The sequence below is a fragment of the Xiphophorus maculatus genome, chromosome 21 (genome assembly GCF_002775205.1).
Source record: "Xiphophorus maculatus strain JP 163 A chromosome 21, X_maculatus-5.0-male, whole genome shotgun sequence".
NCBI lineage: Eukaryota > Metazoa > Chordata > Actinopteri > Cyprinodontiformes > Poeciliidae > Xiphophorus > Xiphophorus maculatus.
Window position 1 is genome coordinate 15,145,621 of NC_036463.1, and position 25,708 is coordinate 15,171,328.

General features: G+C 35.3%; 2 protein-coding genes across 3 annotated transcripts in view; one reads left to right on the forward strand and one right to left on the reverse strand.

Moving 5' to 3' along the window:
* The window catches only part of LOC102235908 (catenin delta-2-like), a 220,967-nt gene that overhangs the window by 53,211 nt on the left and 142,048 nt on the right, over positions 1–25,708 (reverse strand). For both annotated transcript variants that reach the window (XM_023326505.1, XM_023326504.1), the window contains exon 14: positions 9,689–9,902. In XM_023326505.1, the coding sequence (XP_023182273.1) occupies positions 9,689–9,902 (214 nt within the window). The remainder of the gene's footprint in view (positions 1–9,688; positions 9,903–25,708) is intronic.
* Positions 20,206–22,173, forward strand: LOC106699748 (arginine esterase-like). The gene is made up of 6 exons (XM_014470339.2): positions 20,206–20,249; positions 20,402–20,591; positions 20,669–20,851; positions 21,004–21,065; positions 21,607–21,755; positions 21,858–22,173. The coding sequence occupies exons 1-6, from the start codon at positions 20,210–20,212 to the stop codon at positions 22,002–22,004; spliced, it is 771 nt and encodes a 256-aa protein (XP_014325825.1). The 5' UTR covers positions 20,206–20,209; the 3' UTR covers positions 22,005–22,173.

The following is a 25,708-nucleotide window of genomic DNA, read 5'->3' on the forward strand; positions in this document are numbered from 1 at the left end:
AAAACTGTGGAATTGGTACACATAGAAAAAAGGGCAAAAAGTAGAAAAAAAATGAAAAGTATGACAAAAGTAAAAGAGAGCTGGAGGCGATGAGTGATGGCTATGAGAAAATGTCAACCAGAACAGAAAAAAAGCTTACACCTCTCTATTTACCATGGCACACTAAAAGAGCTGTTGGGACTAAAGGCTGGTTTGGTGTCAGACACCAGATGTTACAGGGTCAATGTGACATATGTCATTTAGTGTCAGTTAACATTTAAACAGCGGATGACCTCACGCAGTGCTATTTTCCATTTGAAACATACTACAGAATGGTATTTATTAATCTTTTTTTAATGCTGTCAGAGATATAGGGAAAGCGATATTCTCACTAAATTGCTTAAAGTTAGGGCAATTAAAATGTAAACAAAGCATACCACTTTAAGTCTGGTTGTCTAAAATGTACGCAATGTTGAAAGGTTCTTATTGAAGCTGTTGTTATTGTTAAATGGCCCATAGAGATTATTTCTTCAGATGACAGTCTACTCCCCACTACTGTGCACCAACAAGTCTTCTGCTTGCCATCACATTAGAAACCAGAGATCTTCAAGCTACTGTTTCTAAAACATGTATCTGCATTGGAGGTTCTGAACAATCTGGATTCTACATTCTACAACAATCTGGATTCTGGATACAAACATCTGGATCCTACAAGAGTTTACCAAGTCTATTGTGGGGCCTCCCCCACTACCCGATGATATTTACCATCAGGTAGTGATCACCTGACAGCTCTGATGCAGGTCTGACTACATAAGCAAATTCTTTGTTGACATTTGACCCAAGGTGACTCATTACCAAGTACACCTATTGGAAATATCTTTTTTTTTTCCTTTCTTTTGAGACATGGCATGCCTTGAATAGAAATCTAATATTTAAAAACCTCCGGTAGAAGAAACAAGAAGGCTGCTACTACTAAACACACCCTTCCACGTAGCTCCAGTTTTGGCTACACGGGCACTGAAGTTCTCTATGAGCTCAATGAAAATCCCAGATCCAGGCCACCACCTGAAGCCTCCAAGATCTAATTTGTTTTACAGTGCATAAGCACAGACCAGAACCTTACCTCTTGCAATTTCAGAACCCCAAAGATAAAACACTGTTACTCACCAAAGAAACCTTTAACACCAAACTGTTCAGCCTGGGACTGGTAAATATGCCCACACCCACTGCATTTCTCTCTCCCTGGGCAACCACTGAGGAGTATAACTTTATCCGGGAGCTAGAATTATTAGTCCAAATTCTGTGTGGAGATTTGTCTAATTAAATCTAGCTAGTTTCACACACCCCTTTTATTGTTTTTTTAACCAACAGTGAGATGATATCCCACATACAAGGTCTAGATTAGGACATTGGAAATCGGCACACAGAAGTCTTTTCTTATGCTTTGCTTGCCACCTTCCTTCCATTTCACCTGACATCAATGTCCCTTCTCACAGGTGTTAGACCCTTGTGGAGGGAACTTCCTGTAGCTTTTTAAGGCTGGCCCAGATCAAGCTCCAGGATTCAAAACTTGACCACCAGGTCCAAAATAATCCAGCCATTTCTCAAAGTATTACTAAAAACCAAAATGACACTTTATATCTCAAGATGCAAAATCTGAACAACAGATTTCCAAACTAAATTTAAAGGCTTAAAGTATTTTAATATATGTACAAATTACACTATATAACAAGAGGGAGAGATCTGTTGAGAATCTGACAAAATATAATTTTTTTCTTTCTCATGCACAGCACCCTCTACATTCTACTATGGCCATCAGGCTGTCTAACCGAATAGAGTGAGTGATTTCCTGTTTGCTCTGACAGGGACTGGACAGTAGAGTGATGGATGCCGTGTAAGTGAACATAGTTTCCAGTCCACTCATACTTGGCTCAAGGTTTACATTTTAACAAAACGACACAAGAGTTCAGTGGCAAAAGACTTGCTTTGAATTAGTCAGGACTCAGACCTCAGCTGAGTAAAGTTTATCTACAGTTTACCTAAGAATTGCTTTTTATTGTCAATCAGTAAACAACCAATAGTTTTTCTGGGTAAGAAACTAGATAAACTTTACAAAAACGGATGTCCCAAACTTGGACAATCAAAAACAATAGTAGTTGTGGTCATCAGTATCTTTATACTTGATGACTGTAAACGAATAACATAAAAATAATTACATTGCATTACTGAACTAGGTTTTGGTTTCTATTTCATAATTAGGTGGAGAATTTCAAGCATCGTAACATCGTTGTTTGAAAGGAGACAAAATTCAAAAGTGGAGAAGATAAGGCAAATATGAGCAAAAACAAAAACAGAAATTCTCTGATAAAAAATGAGAAGAAAGGAAAGGAGATTACTGAAAGCAAATGGCAAAAACATATCTTTGTGTGAGCCATTGGGAGGACAAGAGAAACTGGGTGATAAAGCTGTGACCTTGTCAGTTGTTAGACAGCAATCAAGTGCTTGTGCAGAGAGTTTATCTGTGAGATGACGGCTGCAACATTTGTCTTTTCTGTTTCTATTAAGCTTGTTGCTTTGCTGCTTGTCGCTTTGCTTGCCAAAAACTTAATCTTTTCAATCTAATGCAAAAAAATATGCAAACATAAACACAGATTTAGCAGGACACTTAACAACCCCAGTTATATTGTGTCTCTTTCTGTCCATCTGTTTCTCTGATGGTTTATGTGTAGGGCAATTTATCAAGTGCTGATTAGGGTATGATTGCAATCACATTAAAACTGTGTTGCCTTTGCTTTGATTATCAAGAGAAAGAATCCTGACTTGGGTTGGGTTTCTTTACCTGCACAAACTTGAACAAATTTGTATGTACTTGTACAAATTTTTCACAAATGCAAGAAGAAGGAGTTCTGGTTTGAATTATTTTGGAAATTTCTCCCCTCCACCCAAAACAAACGAATACAATTTGTTGAAGAAAGCTTGGTTTCTTTCTCCTTCAAGATCAATGTGTCTGCCAGGAGATGATATTCGACAATTGTGAGGCTGACATATGCCCACCAACTCTCTCACACACTTTCCTATTCCAGAAACATAAATCTGTAATGCTCCGCTAAACTGTGTGTCCTTCAGGATATAAAATCTTGTGAATTACAGGTAAACTCAATGACATCATACTCTAGCCTTTGTGCCAGCGCATTTGTCCTGTCTCTCTGTCTTTACAGCTTAATGCCCCTCCTGTGAATAGTTGTCTTCATATACTTGACAGACAGTTTCCTAGGAACTGGGTGGTTTGGGGAAAAGGGGAGATGATTGCATGAATTCATGAATAAATGAGAGTGTGACTTGTAAGGGGGAGAGTGAGACCTGTTAGTCCTCTAGTGGCTATGTTTTATTAAACAGCTTTCATCTTTTCAGCTCAGTAAGAATTACTTAGCCATCGGGTCAGGACCTGGTGATGAGTAAAGCCACAGATGACATATTAGGCAATCAATGTAACAAAAAACTATGAATATGGAGAAAAAAAGGAAACCAATGGTCAACAATTTTGTCGTGGTCAGAAACCGACAACTTTACCTAAATTTAATCCAATTTTCCAGGTAGGTTGGTTTATTGTTTTGGAAACATGTTTTAACAGTACGTAATGTTTGCTACCAGGTCATTCCTGAATAATATAATAGACCTGGAGGATTAAGTTTGGGATTTTTTTCCCACTACTGTCATTATAATCTCTTTCACCAAACATTTCCGTCATAAAGCCACAGAGCAAACCTTGTTTTAAGATAACAAATTACCAATAAAGCTGGCTAAGCAGGCATCACAAAAACCAAAGGAGTTCTTGAGTAGCTCAAGCATGGTCAACATAGGATGTTATATCACTCTAAAGGATGAATCGCATCAGTGTGTAACCTAAGTGCCACAACTGCTTAAGCTGTTCTGTCTTTGGCCTCTTCATTGTCCCATGCAACTTGGTTTGATAATAAATATTAAAGAATTTGTTTAGCCAGTGTGTTCCCATTAAGATACAACATATGTTCTTCCAGGGAGTCCTGTCTTGTCTAAGTTGGCCTTTGCAAGGCTATCATCACCTCATCAGTATTTTGAGATGTGACAGTAGTGGTTATGGCTCAACCCTGCCTCTAGGCACCTCATTTCTCTTACAAAACAGAAGGTTTTTTGCAACAGCTTAAAATGACTATGGCAAAATTTTGTGTTAGCTGTTAAAATCAGTAAATTGAAGACTTAATCTTTAGCTTACACTGACAGAAATACGAGTGTGTTCAAATAAATTTGAATATCCTTGAAAAGCTAAATTTGTCCACAGTGTGTGTAAAACTGGTCAAGATACATCTGACCTCTTTAATGACAATCAAAGGTTTCTGTACCAAATATTAAGTTCTATTTTTTTATATTGTGTCAAATATTTATTCCATGCAATCAATTACAAGTACGTTTTTAAAAAACAAAATGTTATTTACTGAATTTCTGGGATGATTCTGTCTCTCGTATCTGATATACCTATGAGAAAAATTACAACCTCTCTTCTTGGCCAGTGGGGAAACTAGGACAATCAGTGGTTTATCAAATACTTATGTTCTCCATTGTATTCAAGTTATACTTATAAATAACCTAACTTTTCATTAATTTTCTATCTTAAAAAATGCTCTGTCGTGCATTGTGTACTTGTGTTTTGAAAATGAAGTATTTATTCCCATTTAACAGATTCCTGAAGAAGTGCTATTTTATTTGACATTTTATAAAGGTCAAATCAATAATAAAATAACACAATTCACAGCAGCAAAGTCATAGGATACATTTGGTTTTACGGAAGCACAAATGTATTTTTAGTTTGACGTAAAAGGAAGTGATGGGATCTCAGCTATCAACTGTTGAAAAGAAATACAATTTACTCTAAAGTGGTAGTTGTGTGTTGAGGAAGCAGGGATTGCTACTCAATGCAAGCATTTAGGAGCATATATAGCAGTAGCAAATGCAGCCATGGTCCACCGCATCAAGGTGAGACGAGGAGTTGGGATAGCATCTCCTATTGACACAGAAAGCCTTTGCATCGACCAGACTTTGACTGACAGGCCCGGAAGCCTTGGCCCCATGCTATCTATCTCACACCGAGACCCGGGGAGCCAATAAAGGGTAAACTGTTACAGAAACGTTTTTATGGTTGACGTAAAAAAAGAAAGAAAAAAAAAAAGCTATGCCCTTTTCCATTTTCTCAGACTTAAAAAGGTTCTTAAATCATACAGAAATGAGAAAGAATACTGAATACTGAAGCAATAGCATCACTCAAGTAATAAGGAGAAGCTTTCGTCTCAAAAACAATTGCTTATATAAGAGACCATTACACAAGGACCATGCCTGTTGGTGTCATTTTAGTAAACGCTATGGTCTCAATGAACCTTTGAGAGTCCCCTCAATGGCTTACCATTAAGTCATTTAACTGACCACTAGTACTGAAGGTCAGACATTGAGCGGAATGTAATGTCTTTAATGCCTTCTTGCAATAAAAACACAGAAAAGCAAGCATGAGCTGATCTTTATAGTTCTCATTTACTCTTTATCCACACACTTTGATGATTTCTGTAGCACTTTAAAGGACTTTGTATAGATTTACATTGGCATGAAAAGTCACACTGCTACATAAATTTAGCCTAATAACACAAATTGCACACTTAAACATAGACAATTAAGTACTTCAGCCAAACATTCCACTAGTTCAAATGATTTTCTGTTGGCCAGTTAAGGACCTTTTCTTAATATTAATTTATAAAATGTCTTTTTTCTGACTCGACCTATTAAGACTATTTCAGCCTCAGCTTTAAATCTTACGTCTAATGCCTCTACAGTATGTGCCTAAAACTGAAATAGTCAAGATAATGCGAGAACTGTGGAGCATCTCTGAAGGAAATTGAGCATATTTTAATAAAAACACCAATGAATGGGAAGAAATTTGTCAATAGTCAAAGAGGCGTTACGCAGAAATGATAGAATTAAATCGTTGCACACATCCTTTCCATAATGATCTGTAAGAAATTAAAACACAACTGAAATGAAATTACAGCAGCAGTTTTGAGAGGTGAATCGTAGCACTGGCATGATGTTAAATGAAGACAGTCTTTGAAATACGGCAGTGCTGGCACAGAAGCATGCAAAATGTGAGGTTCTATGCTAAGTACCAGAATAAACAGACAGCAGAACATGCGTGACAAAGAATCACACTGCCTGCAGCAGGGGCAAACTGGACAGATAAGGGCAGAGACAGGACGAGCCAAAAAGAAGGGAAGATCGAATTTCATAGTGTGTGTCTGGTTGAGCGAGATGATAATTTCTATTTATAAAAACATCATCTAATGTGACCTGTATTAAATTTAACCTGGTTTTAGACCAAAATGCAAATACACACGCTGAAGCACTTCAACTCCAAGCTATTTTTGGACATTCGTCTCTCCATAATTTCAATGAATTTCCCTCAAGAGGCAAAATCTACTGGATGCTATCCCTAACATATCACTAATACATAGAGCAGGGAAGGCTCTTACGTTTCCAAAGCGGCCACATGAAATCTGAATAATAATAGAAAACTACTGTCTTTTTTAGTAGGCTCTCACATCGTTTTTTAAGTAACAATTAGTCCCCAGTAGGCCACAAAAGCAGCTTCGTCATTCAACGCTGTTCTTTGCAAATGTCGCTTGTGAGTCAGATTTATGGGCATACCAGAAATGCTGTAATATATTATGTAATTGCTTAACAGTTTTTCAAAGACCAACATCATTATCTAAATGTGCATCCAGTGCTTTTTTTATCTGCATCACTAGTGTTAGGACACTCGTTCAGTGAATCCATTCACATCAGCAGTAAAGGCCAGATCTGCCATCCACTATTCATTGCAGAGCTCAGGGATTTCCTTGAACTTTTGTCACTATGTTCACTGTCTTGTTCTTCCAACATCGAAACAAACTGTATGTGATTCAGTACAGTCGCTCTGATGAAATTAACTGTTTTACTTATATCAACAAAATGGCTAAATTATATCAATGACTTGCACAACATCTAATGATCAATGATACTAGTTTCTGTTCTGCATTCATTTACTTGAGTCCACTGCAAAAGGCCAACATTTTTCCCCATCGGATTTGGACAGTCCATTTGTGCATCTACCAGCTTGTCCCGTTTTAGTCCAAGTGTCTCCATGGATGCATTCGAGTCTGTGAACAAATCACTCCCTGTTGTAGTGTCGTGCATTGGCTGGATATCTGCAAGCTCCTCCGTCATCTCATAGCCTTTCATTAATCTACTGACAAAAATAAGTACGTGGGCAGTATCGCAGACATCGCAACTCTCATCCAGAACCAAGAAAAAACATTTCAAAATTGTCTGTTTTCTATTGCAGCTGAAGCACCAACTTCCTTGCAACGTTCTTGATGTCGTTACAATGCCTATACAGAGAGGGAGAGAGAGACATTTGCAAACTCGCCTTATTTCTCAGGGTAAATTAGCTCTGCTGACTCCTCCAAACTCCCAAACATAGAATGACTTACAAAATCTTATAGTTTTGGTTTATACAAAGCTGGTCCTGACTGCTGCATCCCTTAGAGAGTGGAGTATTGGAAAACAAACAAAAAAAGTCTTTGGTGTTTTTAAGTTCAGCCAGATGTCTTGTGATACTTCTCCTCGCAGAATAAGAATCAGCCTGATTCTTATAAGTACCCACTAAGTACACAGCTCTGTGGCCAATATCAGAAAAATAAATATTTCGAAGTTTATGCTTTGTTAAAGATTCTGCATTCCATGTCAGTTTCTTTTTTCTTTACTCTTAGCTGACATATCTAAGTGCTCAGACCTCATTTCTTGAAAGCTGTTAACCACATTTGCAAAGGCATGAAAGCGTAGAGATGACGTTAAGACAGCAATGATGACCTCCAAACTAAAAGCCATATCATTGTATTTCCATCCACCTATAATGAAGTAATGGCATTTACGCTTCTTTCACAAAAGCTTTTAAAACACAAGTCACTTCCTCTATTTTGTAGTTTCCTGCTGCATTATGCCAAAACAGTAAATTTTTCATTTACTCTGGCTCTCTCTAAAGTCCATCCTCCTCTCGCAACAAGTGACCAGAGGGATTCCTCTAAGGATGCATGTGTGTGCTTGATGAGCTTTGTCCCATCGCAGATACAGCGGGGTTGAAGGTCAAATTGAAGATGAAGGGCTTCCTTTAGCTTAATTTATGTACGAGTGTGTGAACGGCTTGGGTGGATTTATGGCATCCGAAACATTGTCTTTTACTGAATGGCTGCACTCATTCTTTATCTTCGGAAATGTCTTAGTCTATGAGCTACACATGTTTTTCTTATCTTTGGCCTAGCCTGGTGTCAGGTGACACAAAATGCAAAGAGGGAAACAATGGTTATACAAGTGCAAAAACACAGCACCAGTACAATGGAATACACACAAACGGAGACAAAAGCGGAAAATGTGATAAAGGAAGAATACAAAACATAAGTACAGACAATGAGAAATTAGAGAGAAGATGTTGTAAATAACAGGGGGTTGAATAATAATAGGTTAGCTTTATTCTTTTGTTATGGCCTCACCAGCAGGATGTGATTATAAGAAATTTTGAAGTGATGATATATGCAACAGCAACTCACTCACTCAAATATCACCTCAATATGTAATGTCATGGGATTACAAACTATTAGGTTTTAGAAGAATACCTCCTGTGACACATACTGTACAAAACTTTGACATGCAAAACAGGGTTTTAGGTTATTGTGAACATTTGTTTATGCATGAAAAAGAACGTAGCTACTGCTTTAATAGTACTTTCCGAAACTATAAACATTACAACAAAGAAAAGAGGGAAAGGAAAAAAATAAAAATAGAAAATCTCAAAGAAATCTGAAAATAACACTCACTGAACTGTCTGAGGTCATGCAATGTCTGTATGGGAGTCTAAACACCTTTTGTTTGCACATATTTCTTGGAAAACTTCTCTGAACTATTTTAATTCTGTTAAAGATGAATAGAATTAATTCCTCAAAAAAATAATTCAGCTTCAAAAGTTAGCAATCACTGACAAGGATTTATCAAGTAAAAAATATATACAAGTAATGGGATTACATTTATGTAAAGATGCATGGATTTTACTAGATACATATATGTCTGTCTTAAGTTATGCTACACAAAACTAATCTTTTTTTTCTCTACTAAAACAGAATCAAACATTTAGAAGCATAGTCAAAGAACATGTAAAGGTGCTGTGAGGGTTTTCAAGTCATGATTTCAGTAATGCACTTGGTGCCATAAGGTGGGGTCTTTCTGAGTTTTGCTTCATCTAAGATATCGATTTTGAGAGTTTGGAGTTCAGGTGAACACCAGACTATTACCCATTCGTTTAACATTTTGTGCTGCCAACAATTGCCTGACTGGGAGGTTGTGACTGCAGTCAAAATAAACAGGTACAGTAAGGATCAAGTTAATATACAGTATTTAGCAAATCCATACATCTGCATGCAGTTTATTTTCATACACTCCCATGAAAATACCAATGTGTTAATATAAAGCTGAAAAGTCTTGTACACACACATACACACACAAACACATGCAATTATATCCTCTCCTAAGGCTGCTGTCATTCTGGAGCATACCTAGCACCAGTGCCAGGAGGTGAAAAACAAGTTAATTGCAAACACTGTACCTGTTACAAGCTCTCTGATTTCCACATCCCCAGTCTTCCTAAGCAGACGGACCAAAGCAGGAATCCCCCCACAGTTCTTCAGGGTCACTTTGTTCTCATCATTGGCTTTGCCATACACCAGATTCCTTAATGCTCCACAGGCGCTCCGGTGAACTTCACTCATCCTGTGATCCAGCAGATCAACCAACAGCTGGATGCCTCCCTGCCTACGGATCTGAGATTTAAAGACATAGATTCAGTTAAAATTCATTAAGATTATTTTGTCATGAACGATTAAAAATAACCACCAATAAGTGGAAGTCTTCAAATGTGAAAACAGAAGATAGTAGATAATATAATTTATGTAACAAATGTACATTAATTAGAAATCTGGCAAGAAAATTCCATGTAAATACATCCTTAAATGTACAAAGAACACAGCCACAAAAAAATAAAAGGTTAATCACAAAAGCTCAAATTGTATAAACAAACAAACACATTTATATCTGAAAAATAAAAAATTAAAAAAGAATATTTAACAGCATTGGTGGAAGTGAAATATTATTTTCTTGTTTAAAAAATACAACTGAAGGAATAAAAGCAATATTTCCACACAAAGGTACAGTATTCTAACAAATGACCTCAATTAAAACAATGAGTTAAGAATATGAAAAAAGTATTTATAAACATGAGTGTCTTTCTTATGCATTAATTATATAATCTCTGAAGTGAGAGTCTTATTTAGTCAGTAATTTTACTGCCCTGACTGATCACCTGATTCAGTGCCTTTTGATGTTCAACATAAATATTGCTCTACCAAGATGTTATTTTAAAGGAAAGAACACTGAATAACATACCTATAATAAATTCTTACTATGTTTACAGTTATTAAAGCTTCTCAAATCCCTCAAAAGAGAGTTGTTACCTAAACTTTTCATCTGTGTAATCTGCATGGAATTCTAAGAAAGTTTATTATCTACAATGGTACCAAAATTTTCTATAATCATTGGCTTTAACACACAAACTTACACTGGCACCATCAAAGTTGCTGCTGTCTACAAAGTATTAGAAAGGATAGGAGGTTCTTAAAAAGACGGAGGCCAATTTCAAGGCATTAGATACAGCTATAATGCAAAGTCAGATTTATATAAATTTGTTTTTGATATAGATCAGTACTCTGTATGACTGGGGACTAAAACTGCAACATTTGTTACATTTTTAGGTAGTGTGACATTTGCTTCCACACTTCACTGCGATAAACACACCAAACCCTTTGAGCAACTTGTTTAAAGCCTCGCTTGTGATGGCACTGCCCCAAGAACCACTGCAGAAAACACAAAAACCTCTGAATAAGACCATGAGCACGACTTCCTTCTTTCTGAAATGTAAACAAACATGGAGTAGTGTCAGATTTGAGATGAAGGCAATGGTAAAAAGTGTGCATATCCCTTTTAGTAAACAGAGTCCACAGAGCTATCTATAGAATTGTGTGTGTGTTTGCTTGTGGGGGTGGGCATGCAGGAGTGTATGTATATATGTGTGTAATTAGCCTTCAGTATCTGCCACTCTCGCCAATCAGATTAACAACCCAATGTGGGCTAATTAAACATAACATGACACAGCTAATGGCTTTGCCATGGCAAAACTAACACTTAATTACACTGATGAAGGAATGAAAATGAGTTTTGATTTAGTAAAATAAAAATCAGAATCTCTTTCTGCTTTTAAATACCTTCCTGATTTGACATGCTTCTTTCTTATTTTTCTTTTTTTGATTTGACAACAAATATCTTCTCAATTTATTATATTTCTTCACATAATTGTAGATGTCCAGAATATAGAACCTATGTTGAAGGTAAACAATAAGTACTCATGTTCTTCTAAGAGTTTTGGTTGAATGACATTGTGCAAAATATTCAGATTTGTCCAAGATTTAACTAGGTTACAGGTTATGCTGTGCCATTACAGTACAACTCAGTATGCGTATGGGAGTAGATATTTTTGCATCTGCTACTGTCAGGGTCACACAAAGTACTGGAGAAAAAAAAAATCAACAAAACAATGATACAATCTACAGTCCCTTTGAATTCAAGGGATTTATTTGGCATATTTTGTATGTGAGGCTTTCAGGGTATAATTAGTTTGTCACAAAGTGCCACATTAAATTGATCTCTGTGTTGTGAGTTTGCAATTTTTATGTTAGAATTAGATAAATTCATAATTTGGTAAATATCAGCTAATTTGCAGTTAAAAATACTAAATTTTGATGTAGTGCATTTTCTATGATTGCAGACCAAAAGAACAGCTGGATTTCGAAATAAATTGTAATTGCTGTCATTGCACGTTTATTAGTCAGCAATTTAAATACAAATAAATTAAGTGAAAAAAAATGATTTGTTCACAGTTTTGTTATTTTCCTGTTATTAAATAAGTGTCCAAAATTATTATCGAAATCTTCAAAAAGTGGTGTATGGGATGTTTACTTAAAATAGACAAGGGTGTTTAAAGATCCAGTTGGAGACTTGGCGGGTGGCAGGTTATTATTTTCTGCTGATATGACACTCCATGTGATGCTGAATCTGTGACAGATGGAAAATGCAACATTTCCTCTTTTAAAAAAGAAGTGAGAAAGCATGACCAATTAACACCAGATGCAGCCTCACTATATTTGCTATCCGTGTAACAGAATACATTTTGCTAAATACACACAAAGTCGCAAACGTTCCCAAATTTAGAGAATTGAGCAAACCAATCTGTAAAAATTTATGATTATGCCCTGAATCTCTGAGAGGACAAAACAGCTGATGCTATTAGCCCAGTGGGAAGCACAATGAGGGCAATCTGGCGTTGCGCATAAAGCCTTCCCCCTATGGTGCGACACATAATGCTTTCCGCCCATGGTAGAACACATGTTGCCTGCACTCTATGGTTCTTAACATAGGCTTTCTTCCTATGTTGATTTTTAAATCCTCCTACATCACTTTTCCACTGCAGGGATTTTTATCAACCACAGGGAGTCAAAGAGTCTAAACAGCATGTGTTTGGTCCAATCAACAGGGGTGTAGGGCTAATCACCAAGACAGGCAGCTGTTATCACCAGGTGACTTGTTGAAAGATGGATAAATTAACTATTGCAAGGCATCACAAAATGGTAAAGAAGAAACTGGTATTTTTATGGCTTCAGGGTTTTGTCCCCCACTCTCTTGAGTTGGACTGCAAGTGGCAAAAAAATAAATGAATAAAAATGTCAGATTTTTCAAAGTTACTTCGATCATCATTATATCACTTCTGTATTATTCTCCCAGTGACTGTCACCAGATATTGATCATGACACGCAGAAAATAACTTGTGTGTGTAGTGTGACAGTGTGTCCTTCTACAACACCAGTTGGGTAGATTTAGATATTTATGAATATATAGACATTCTGATACATAAACTATTATGTCAAAATTCCTCAAATGAGGTGAAAACATTATGGTTTGGGGCCGTTTTGTTCAGGTATGAATACATGGCAAATTTAGTGAATTGAGGAATAATTAGATAGGGCCATGTTCGACATAATTTTGGATGACAACCTTGAGGACGATGAGCCATGGGTGAGTCCTACAGCCGACAAACACTTAAGATGTACTGTAAACAAAGACGTGTCCTAAGAAAAAACACGTTAAAGTCAAGCAGTGGTCTCCGGTCTCCAGAATCCAATCTTAAATCAAATCTGGGCAGGAGATGAAGTTTCAAGAGGATTTATAGAGCTCATGTGGGCTTTGACTGGGGTTTTGCAACACTTCTGACTTCTTTTTCTTCCTTTTAAAGCTTTTCTATTGTACATTGCTAGGGCATTGTCCCCTTGTATCACCCAACAGGCTGCTGACCAATGGCCTCACATCTAAGATAGTCGCTGATTATCACCAGTTCTTAGTGCAACCACTGCCACAAGCTGTTTCTTTCTTATGACTAATGTTGACCTGGATCACAAGGAAGAACTGTTTACATTAGGAACTGAAGACATGTTCATGCAGATTAGAAACTAATAAAAATGCTGTGCTTGAAACTGCTGAGTATGGTTAACTCCTGATCTGCCCAGTTAAAATACAGTAATTTACCACCTAACTAAAAGTCAGATTAGCATAAGGGCATTTTCTCACTGTTGCCACTTTCACATCAACTGTCAGAAGTTAAACAGGTTATTATTCTGCATAGAGTTGCACTGTCAAATAATACTTTTAACTCAATCTATAAATGTTGCTGCCCACTCAGTTGAGCATTTTAGGTCATTCCAAATAGCTGAAATACTTTTAATGCTTCTTGCTTCCTGCTTTACACCTGCATGCCAGTGCTGCTTGGACAGATTACTGATCAGCTGGTATTGTTTTGTGAAGCTTTCATGAACAGTGCTTTTTAAAAATGTGACTATTAAGATGATGAAATTATGGAATCTGTTTGCAGTATTACTAATAAATTGTGTGATTTGTGGAAATTTAGTGTCTCTTTTCACTGTGACCAAAAATATTAAAATCAAAACCAATAAGATGATGAACTCCCAATGGATGCAATTTTTACACTTATTTGGCACTGGATATTTTTTCCAAACGCTGTTCTTTTAGATGTAACTCTCTATGCCAAGATGTACAGCCAGATTAATTTTAGAGAAGTAACTTTGCTTCAGTCATTCACTAATTGCTAACCGTTAACTAACTGTTCTGAATTTCAAGATTTGACATTCAAAATGACACTTGCAGTATCTGAAATGGCTCTATTTTTATGCAGTTACTCTGATATATTTGCTTTTATATATCTGGTCAAACTTCCTGATGACTATTTAATCAAGTGATGCAAGTAATAGCTGCCACTAAATGCTTTTTTCTACCTTAAATTTGATTTAAAAAGCTTCTATTTTAACCTGTTGTTTTTGTTCTTAATGACAAAAATGACAGTGTAGAACCTGTTGGATGTTTTCTATACACTGCAGGACAGATTTAATGTACTTTTATTACATAAAACACCTAAATTAAGGAACTTGTCCTTTTTTTTTAAAACTACAACTTACATAAGAGTTTGCTCATCTAGGTATACCTACTTCTCCTCTTTATGTTTGTGGCAGGGTTAATACGTTATTTAGGAAAAGACCTAGCAAAAAGCTAAAAGAAATGCCAAAACATGTGCATTTTTTATTCTATTTCATCTAACAGAGATTAGAGGTGCATATTTATTTGTCTTTGCCTTCTGCTATTCGGCAGCGGTCACACCTGTCGGTAACCCATAGCGACAACATTGCTTGGTAACAGTTAGCAGAGGTGACGGTTGGGAATGTGGCAAGCATAAAGCGTGGAAATTGGAAACACATGGTGCAGAGTCTGGGACAGCAGAATGCTTTAAAAAGGATGCTTCAGTTACATTCTATCAAACATCATACAGATAGTTAAAGCATATGTCACATCTTTTAACGTTCTGTAAATTTCACAGTACTGCTCAAAACTAATGACTCTATTGAATTTCTTACATCTCTACAGAAAGTTCCCACAAATCTGAACCGGAAGTGATCCACGCCATCTTGGTAGGCAAGTGCTGCACTTGCAGCTTTGTGCAAGTGCAAGTGGTCTCGAAACTGTGGCTTCGAGACCAACAGATAGAAAGTATATGGATATTCTTCACCAATGTGCAAGTAAAAGATACAGTAAATCACTGCTGTTGGGATAGATCTGCATGAGACGGAGAATGAACATGTAAGACGATGTGTACAAGCTGCCTCCGATCTCAAACTATGATATAGTTCACATCTTGGTGAACATAAAGTGTGTGTGCACACCATGAACGAATTTTGAGGCCTGAAATCCATGAACACATGCAATCAATGTTTCAATGGATTTGCAAAGGAACTCTTTATGTGAATAACGATGTTCTCGTGACTGGCAGAATAAGTACACAAGGTAACATGCACACATGCAACATGTTGTAGCTAGTTTGGCAATAAGCACTAAAGTAAATATCTGATATTTATCTTAGTATTACACAGAGGTGAGTACAGTACTCAAAAATTGTGACTTAACAGCTGTAATACAAAATTTTTATAAGTTAGATAGGAATGAGGCGTGAGGTTGTTCTAAGCTTGTGGTTTGTTTATCGTTGCCATAGCAACATGGCTGTCAGTGTGTTTCTGGAAGCGCAATGTAACATGTGAACTATGCATAGTAAGTATATAAACTATGACTCACACATGACCACAGTTTTAAGTCCTGACCTAAATGTGAAACTTTATTTGCAGAGAGAATAAATAAAATAAGTTATTTTGTAAAATAAAACATTTGAAATCACAGCATACCAAAATAAAATATAAAATTTGGTATCTTGTTTAATTACACCAACGGCTTTATTGATTTTAACATAAAGCAGTGTCTCAATAACTAGGACATGTTTAAAACATCCAGGTCCTACAGAACTGGTCGGATAGCTTTCTTTCTGAAGACAATCAAATTAAAGGCTGTAAAAAGTTTGAATAGCATCGTCTTCTGGCATCCTTGCAGACAGCAAGAGGGTATTTTTTTTTGTTTTTTTTACCTGACATTTTTCCAAGGCCGACTGATTTTTAGTGTTTTTCAACCATGGGCTAATTGGGTTTTTGACTCTTGGCTAACATTTCTCTCTTGACAATTCTAAACTGGGGCAACCAGAGTAATAACCTACAGCTGCCCAATAAGGCTCTGAGGACAGGAAACAAAAGAGTCTTTGGATTACCAATAAGAAAATTCATAGCTTTGAAAAGCTAGCACAGAGATTTTACTTACTTGTTTTAAGAAATAAAGTAAAAAAGAAAAAAAAAAGAAACCTCTTTGCTTCTCTTTTCAAAGCAGACGTTTTGTTTGATCAGGGTCAAAGACAAAAACGTAGGAGTTGCAAACATTTGAGTTTCCTAGACTCTTTGTCCTACAAATCAAGAACATTGAACATAGCAATCTACTTCCTAGTTATGATTTTCTGTCATATATTAAAATGTGTGACAATATAGCATTTAGATAAAACATAGAAACATCATTGCACACAGACAATTATTGAACTTGAGTGAAATATTTCTGATTTCATACACATACAAAATATTATAGTAAATGCTATGAAATTCCAATTATAAAGCAGATTAAGGTGAATATCTATCAAATACTACATAAAAAAAGTTTGATAAAATAAAAAATATATATAATTTGTATTATTCTGCTAAATTTCTGTAATCTTTAAACAATTATTGGTCATTTGAAGAAATTCTGCACTATAAGGCTCTAGAAAAAATTTACTAGAAAAAAATGCTGTTCCTAGAGAAACAGCCATCAGAAGGCAAATCTGCCAAATGATTGCTGCAGAATATGTAAGAAAGAGCAGAACAAAGCATAAGAAATAGGGAAAAAAGCAGAACAAAGCTACAGTCATACATGGTAGAAATCTTTTGCTAAATAGTAAAATTTAAGATGTAGCATAATTCAGCAGAAGCAGAAATTTGTATAAAACCTGAAATATGTGGAAAAAGTTCAATTGTAAAATGTTTGAAAAAGTACAATAGTAAAATTTAGCAAGATATAGCATAATTCAGAAGAAGAAGCAGAACATTTTGATATATGAATTGCTAAAATTGATTTAAGTGATTTATGAATCGGGACCCCAACTAAAACCCCACAGTCATTTGGTTAAATATAAAACAGGCTTTAACGCAGAAAATGATCAAATGTTACAGGTCATACAAATGGAACAGATACAGAGTTACATTCACAGTCTAGCACTGGGCCACACTCAGATCACCTTAGGGGTGACACCAAGTAAAGCAAAAATTGTAGTGCGAGTTCAGATTTATTTTCCCCTCATTCTGCTCCCTCTCCTTGACTGTCGCCAAAATTAAATGTTATGGGAGCAGATAAAATGGATAAAGAAAAGACAAAGAGTCGTTTTGTCCAAAACAAAGTGTTCCTTATAAATTTCTTGTAACATTTTGGTATAAAGTCACAAGATTCATAGTTTCTTTTAAAAAGGACATTTTAGTTCCATTAGTCTTTTTACTTTTCACAATATAAAATCAGGGCTTTTTTCCATTTTTTATATATATCTGCCATATGTTTGTCCTTAATTTGATCTTTGTTAGCACATTAGCTCCACTTTATACCAAACTAACTTTTATATGTAATCATGTTTCTAATTAGTCAAATCACAGACTTTTAAATTTAACATTTGTACATTTTAATGTGTATTTGCTGTCATTTTGGAAATGCTGTGTTTCTGTTGCAAAAACTGAGAAAAGAAATCAGTTTTCAAAAGTAAAGTATTGAAATCATTTTTGTTTCACTCTACTGAATATGTGGGATTACATCAAATTTTGCTCTGTATTCAACAAATCATAACAAAACAAATTTGAACAGTCATATCTCCAACGATGACTTTGGAAAGCAAAAATACCTTTACTGTACATTTAAAATATTTTTTGTGTTGTTGTAATTGTACTTTTTAGCAGCACAAATTCCTAAACATTCACCAGTCCCGCCATTTTGGATGTCGAAGTTAGGACACGGGGCGTTCTGTCCCGATTCTTCTCTTCCTAAAACTCATACACTACAAACCAATCTGGAGAAGGAATAATCTCGAACATGTTATAAAATTACAGTCACAAATTAACAGCAACAATTTGGGTTATTTAGCCTGTAGACAGAGAAAAAAAATGGAGGTTCATTTTGTTATTCATTCATTGGTAAATGTCACAGTTTCGAACAAAGTTTTTATTTAGCAAGCCACGCATTTAGCATACACACTAGGTGTGAAACTCTGAATTAGCTAAATATTTATTTTTAGCTAGCTAAATATTAAGTTTACAGGTAGCTTGCGCAGAGCTAAATATTAAGTTAATGTGCAAAATTGTCTTGCATATAAAGAAAGCTAACTATTGTGTTTCAGCGTTTGTCAAAAAACAACAGACCTTATATTAAAGGTTTTAATTAATTAAAAGTATGTAAGAGAAGGGATTTAATGCATTGGTCTTTAAAGTCACTCCATCATGGTCAGTTTGGAATGAATATATGTAACGTAAACATTCAAATAAATAAAAAATAGTTTATTTTTAAGAACCGCAATAAAGCCTAACTTTGTTACAAATTAAAATGGCAACAGGGGACTTTTCCCCATAAATATTCAACTTAAGAACTAAAATATGTCAATGTTGTTGAAGCCAAAATATTTGCAGGAAATGGTGCATATTGTAGATCTATAATCAGAATAACGATATCAATAAATACCTGTCAAAATATTGCCACTGTTGCATGATGCCCACTTCAGTGGACAGGTGATAACCTCAAATCTACCTCAATTTTTTTAAAGCTAAAAGTGCTACTGTCAAACCATTTTCAACATGAAAGTGGTGCATTTTTAAACATCTGTTTTCATTGTTTTATTAAACTTTCAAAATGGTACATATGTCAGTGATGTTTTGACTATGCAGAATACATATTCAAGATATCTGTAATGCCATTCCGACTAGTCAGAATCTTAATTTAAGATATCTTAAAATAGAAAAGCTGTGTAATTCAAGATATCTCTAATTCATTTGGAGATATCTGAAACATTGACTAGTCAAAATTACAATTCAAGATATCTCAAATTTAGTTTTGCAAAGTCATTATTTTCTTTTAAGATATCTAGGTTACAATTAAACTTTTGCAAGTCAAAACTACATATCTCCTATCCAAAAATGTATTTAAAATATCTTGAATTATGGTGTCATTCAAGATATCATTAATTACAATTATGACTAGTCAAAACTAAAATTGATATATCTTGAATTTACTTTATGACTAGTCATAATTTAATTGTAAATATCTGAAATGCACATTGTGCACAATTCATTGTAGATATCTTGAATAGAAGTCTCCATGCAAGTCAATGGTAAATATGATGTGAAAATTCCTGTTTTAAATGTAGATTTCTGGCCTGAGTGAGAACTTCGACCAAATGACCTGAAATAGTGATATAAAATATGTCTGCTGTCTTATCTCTACATGCTGTAGCAGACTGCCACAAGCACAACTTTATCAAATAACAAAGTCCACTAGCATACTGGGATCTTGTTGAGTTTTAGCAAGACATTCACCAAAAAGCTGTTTACTGGAAATCTGGCAGTAGGTGCTTTGGTGAAGGTGAATCAGTCTCAGGTTTTGTCAAGTTGAGCTTATTAAATATTTTCATAATTCCAAAGGACATGAATTTCAGACAGTGGTAACTCTGCCATGTTTTATCCTTTTAATCAGCCAAATTTTAGGAATCCTACAAATCCTCAGCTCACATCGCTCTGTACTTTGTCATGAAAACATTTGGACTGAAACTGACAGAGACAGAAATAAAAACTGTTAGATGTACAGAGAGCCTAGAGAACTGTGATTAACATGTTACGGGCGGCTCAGCCAGCCTGGCAGAGATCAGTGTCCATCCTGTGATTGGTGGCTTCCTGTCCAGCAGGAAGTTGTGAACAGAGTTCAAAAGCTGCTGCAGGACTGCAGACATTCACAGGAAGCTGGATTAGCAATGGCTCTGCTGAAGGTTCTCCTGCTGCTACTGGGGCTGGGTGAGTCGAACACACTTTCACTGGCTCTAAATACTATGAATTATGTTGATCTGTGTTTTATTTATGTTTTTTTCATTATGCAGTTGTCATTTTGGTTCCTTATTTCTACTGTGTGGATTTACTTAGCTAACAACAGAAACTTTCATCTACAGGTGTTGCAGTGAGCTCAGCGTCTCTGCAGAAGAGAGTCATTGGAGGTCAGAACTGTAGAGATGATGAGCGACACTATCATGTGATGGTCTATAGACATAATTATATAGACGAAAAATTTTGTGGAGGATCTCTGATCAGTGATCAGTGGGTTCTCACTGCAGCTCACTGCTGGGAGTACGCTCCAGGATGGTGAGTGAGGAAAAGCTTTACTGACAAATCACCAATAACTGACTGTTTCTTTAACAATTGTGTCTTTTTTTGCATAGGTTTAATGAGGTACATGTAGGAGTTCATCCTAAAAGTGCTACAAAGTTGATTTATACAATCGCTCAACCTGAGATATATAGAGACAGCAACGGTCGTGAACATGACATCATGCTTCTGAAGTTGCAGAGCAAAACAACAATCCAACCAATCAGACTGCCTGACTGTCCAGATACTCTTCTACTGTAAGTTTTATCTTCTCAAAACTAAAAACTTCGTTCTTGATCTGCCAGATGAGGCAAAGTTCATTCAGGAAAATGTTTAAGCTCTGGTCTCCCAGAATTAGTTGTCTTTCTTAATGTGACTTATTTTTAGTTTTGTTTTTATTGTGTTTCAGCGGCACCAAGGTTCAGTTTGCAGGTTATGGATCAACACAAGTTGGCTTTTTTAACAAAAGAAGTGAGATGAATGTTCATGTTTCTCATTGTGTTTGTTATTACCTCATGATGATTCAGATTATTCAAATCTGTTTTTAGACTCTCTGCTGAAGCTGAACTTAGCAAGTTAGTTAAAGTTTTGATCCTCAAAAACTCTCTGAGATAAACAGCTTAAAGCTGAAATAGGAAGTTCTGAGAAAACTGTGAGCTTAGCCTGAAAATTTGAACAAGCACACAAAGTGACCAGGGTGTACATGAGCACTGATTGACAGCGCCAAGGCCCTCCTCTTGGATCTGTTTGGTTGTTTTTGACTTGTAGTGGTGCATTTCTGCAGACAACTAGGACAACAGGGAGGAGGTGGTGGAGATCAAGCTTATCATAGATTATCCGTCTCATTTTAACCATGTGGACATAGTGGCAGTTTTGACACAAATGTAAAAAATACATTTTACACAAGTAACATACTGCAGTTTAATAACCACAGATAACAAGGTGATATCCTGAGCAAAATGTGTCAACTCTTAAACAGACCTTACATGTTTATGCTGCTTTTCCTCTACAGTCTCACATCGCCCAGATGATCTTCAGTGCGCAGAGTTTAAGATTGCTAAACATGAAAAGTTGGAAAAGATACTGGCAAAAGACCAGGACTTTAGGTACCGTTTCCAGAAATGGTACAGTGTGAGAAGCTCCAAGAAGGACATGTCTCGCGTACGTCAGTCTTTAAACAATTTTCTGCACAAAATTTAGACATTGTTTCTGTTTTACCGGATAACAACAGCATAACAACTAACAGCTTTGCTTCTGTGACAGGGCGACTCTGGTGGAGGAATTGTGTTCAAGAACAGGCTGTATGGCGTTTGTGTTTTCACTGGAGATGCATTGTATGCACTCAATGCACCAACTGCTTTCATGGACGTCTGTGCCTATAAGCAGTGGATAGATGACACAATTAAATAATCAAAAACCCTAGACAGCTAGGTGTCTGTATAGTGGTTAAATGTTCCAGCATCATAAAATCACAAAGTTCACGTTAATCTTTAAATTTCAATTTTCAGTTGATTCATTTTCTGACTTACAGCTGAATTATTTGGGGATTTAAGTTATTGTGTACATGTTAATCTGTGATAATATCTTATTTCTCAATAAGCAAAGGGGCTATTTGTAGTAATAAGTAATAATATCCATTGTCACATGGCTAGAAAATAAATGGCTGTTATCTGATGAGATTGTCTCCCTTGTGCTTATTTCTGGGTGTTAGTGAAGAAAATAACAGATTTTAAAATATTGAACACATATTGAACTGGCTGTTAAACTAACTTAGAATCCATTAAAACTACTTCCAGAACAGGAAATTTAAAAATGGGAACATACTAAGAAAGTCCAGAGGATTCTTACTTTCTTATACTGATCTAGCAACCAAAAAAAAATGGATTACAACAAACTTAGAATCCAGAAAAAAATGCTTTAACAACTACTTTTTAGACTCTTATTTCAAAAAGTTGTTTTTTAGGGTAAAAAAACTTTTACAATTGTAAATTGTAATTTTACAGTTGTAAATTGTAAAACTTGCTTTATAGCAAGTTATACAGCAAAATATAACTTTTTGCTGTATAACTTACATAATTCAGCAGAAGCAGAATTTTGTATACAACCTCAAATATTTGAAAAAGTTCAATAGTAAAATATTTGAAAAAGTTCAATAGTAAAATGTTTGAAAAAGTACAATGGTAAAATTCCACAATAGGATTACATTGTAAACCTGAAAACGTTCAAAAATCTGCGTAAAACTTAAATTGCAATTGTGGAAAAACTGTAAGAGACATTCAAAAGCCAAAACATTTGAAGATAGTTTACAGTCTTGTGACTTGTTGAAAGGTTTGAGTTTCTATGTTGACTGAATCTAGACCTAAGTAGTAACCAGTGAAAAAGCAGAAGATTTTAGCAGAATTTTGTACAATTTCAATGTATTTCAATGTGACTGAAATTTGCACAAAAGCGCAAATATTTCAAAAAGTACAATAGTAAAATTTAGTAAAAGATATAGAAGAACGTTTAATATATGAATCTGTAAAATTGGTTAAAGTTAGCAGAAGTAGTTAAAGACCGAAAAACATAAACAGGATCTTAATGCATGAGAATGCAGTAAAGCATTCTCACTGAAAATGTATGACTATACAGTCGGTTGTAGGCTTTAATGATATTTAACAGGAATCATATAAAATACTCAGAGTTCAGTTTTGGGTTCAGTCTTTTGGGAAAATGCTTTCAAAGTCAACCGAGACAAGGTGTGTTAAAACTCAATTTATCTGAACAAACCGCTTGAGTTTTTCTAATCTAGGTAATCAATGGAAGTTCTCTATGTTAAATTGTTGCCAGCAGCAAGGACCACAACCATTGTCTTTCTCTTGAACAGAGAAAAAAGAAGGGAATTATCTCTAAAAAGAACACGGTGTGATTTTTTTTGTTCAAATTGCAGGTAAGAAGCAGGCCATTTAGAATAGGTGTGGTCACATGTTCAGTTAAACTTGCGATTCAGTCTTAACCATCCCACAAATGACCTGTACAAACAAACGTGTACAGGCCATTTGTGTCTACTGTACAGTACACAGGGATTTTGTTCGACTTTACCTCAGAAAGGATCTCATGTCCTAACCTTTTATACGAAATTGCTCAAAGAAATGACATAAATTTTGAATCTTTAATCCTGGTTAAAATCTTGACAATAGGTCTAGATTCAGTCATAAGGGGCATATTTAGAAAGCTTTAATTAGACAGAAGCATCAAATATTACAAATTATATTTCACTGCATCTGCTGAACCTACACCAAGTTGAGGTGTAGGTTATTTCTGAAAATGTATTTTAAGACATAAAGCTTAAAGTTAAAACAGTAATTGGAATAGTTTACTTTCAGGGTAAAGTTTGCTTTTGTAAACCAAATAATTTTCACTGACATCACAGCATAGATATACAGTATGTTCTTGTAGCCACTCACTGGATGGATCTTTAACCAATTTAATATCCCATATCTAGCTTGGCACTCATTAGTCAATGTGATTTTTTTAATTAATGTCTGTTCACGAGATGAGTGAACCTGAATGCTCAACTTGGTGAAGATCTGTGACAAGTTATCTGTTTTTTTTTTGTTTTTTTAATCAACATGCACCAAATACTGCATTGTACAGATTCAATGCGTGTGATTCATACTAAAAGATTTCTCATCTTTTACAAATATGGTTAATAGCACTGTTGCCTCTTGATATATTGGTACACAAAAGTCATTTAAACCATTTGCATTAAATACTTGAATTCCGGCAGTAATTACATCAATTAAAAAAATAAATAAAAAATACTTGTGTTTCTTTCAGAGTAGCAAGGAACAGTGTGTGGGAGTGCAATGAAATGTGATGCATTAAAAGTGATTACATTTTTGTACCTGAAAATGTCTGTGGATGTGTGTAGGTGGGCAGTAGTAACTAGTAATTGAATTAAAGCTATGCCTTCCAATTTATATGTTTAAGTTTGTTTCATTCATCAAAGGTTTAAAATTATTTTTCACTGGTTTTAAATATAACCACTATATCAAGTGTGAATCTAGAGTCTCTTTAATGCTTATTTACAACTGAAACTGGCTATTTACACATACACAGTACCAAACAAAACTATCTGACATCACACAGAGAATTTTTAACACTTTCTTTAAACTCTGAAGTTTAAAATTAATATGCCTTCAAACATTTTGCAAAAGCACAGACAAAGATGTTAAGCCTTTGTAAGAGACAACATTTCAAGACAATTAGCTTTAAGTAAAAGGATAGCGACCCTAAATCTACCACCAAATTGGTTATACAGTGACTTAAGAACAGAAAAGGGAATGTTTTTGCAGAGACCCAAATCTCAAGAACAGAAAACTTATGAACAGTGTGGAAAAGAGATGTGAATACCTGACTTGTCCAAAAGGTTTACCAGAACCAAAGATCAGATTATTGTGAGACTTCTGAGAAGTTATCTCCCTTCTTTGCTGTCATTTAGGAAACAGAACTAATTTTGCTTCCTCTAACAGACTTAAATTGGAAAGTTTTTTGTCAGATTTTCAAGTCTAACACTGAGAAAAAAGCTTGCATCTCCTTTTTATTGTGTTTGTAAATATCTGTTTTCAGTTGTACATGCACAGCTTCAAATAACCATATGTAAAAGTTTATAAAGTCAGTGCAGCACACAATAGATTAGTGTGGTGCACCAATTTATTTCTAATGAGATAGGCATTCTTCTCAAAAATATATTTTATATACTTAGAAAAAAGGCATCAATAACCCTTCCTACATTTACTGGTGAATCAAATGTTTGAGGCAGAATAAGAGGGATAATAATGTGCTAAGTGTATATTAAGAAGTAACAGAGGTAGGAGAGCTAGAGATCTGAAATTTAGAGAATTTGAATGAGGCAGTATGATTGGTTTTTAGCACCTCCAGTTTTATTAAAGGCTGTTTTAAAGAATATTAAAGAAATTGCTTCTGGGAGACAAGCCACCACCTCTAGATTCAATTGAACCTTATTGTTTCAATATATCCAGTTCAGTAAAATGTACATTTTCAGCATGGAAATTGTGTTAAGTGTTATTATGTAGAAAATCACTAGAGAATTGACTGGTGAATAATAAACC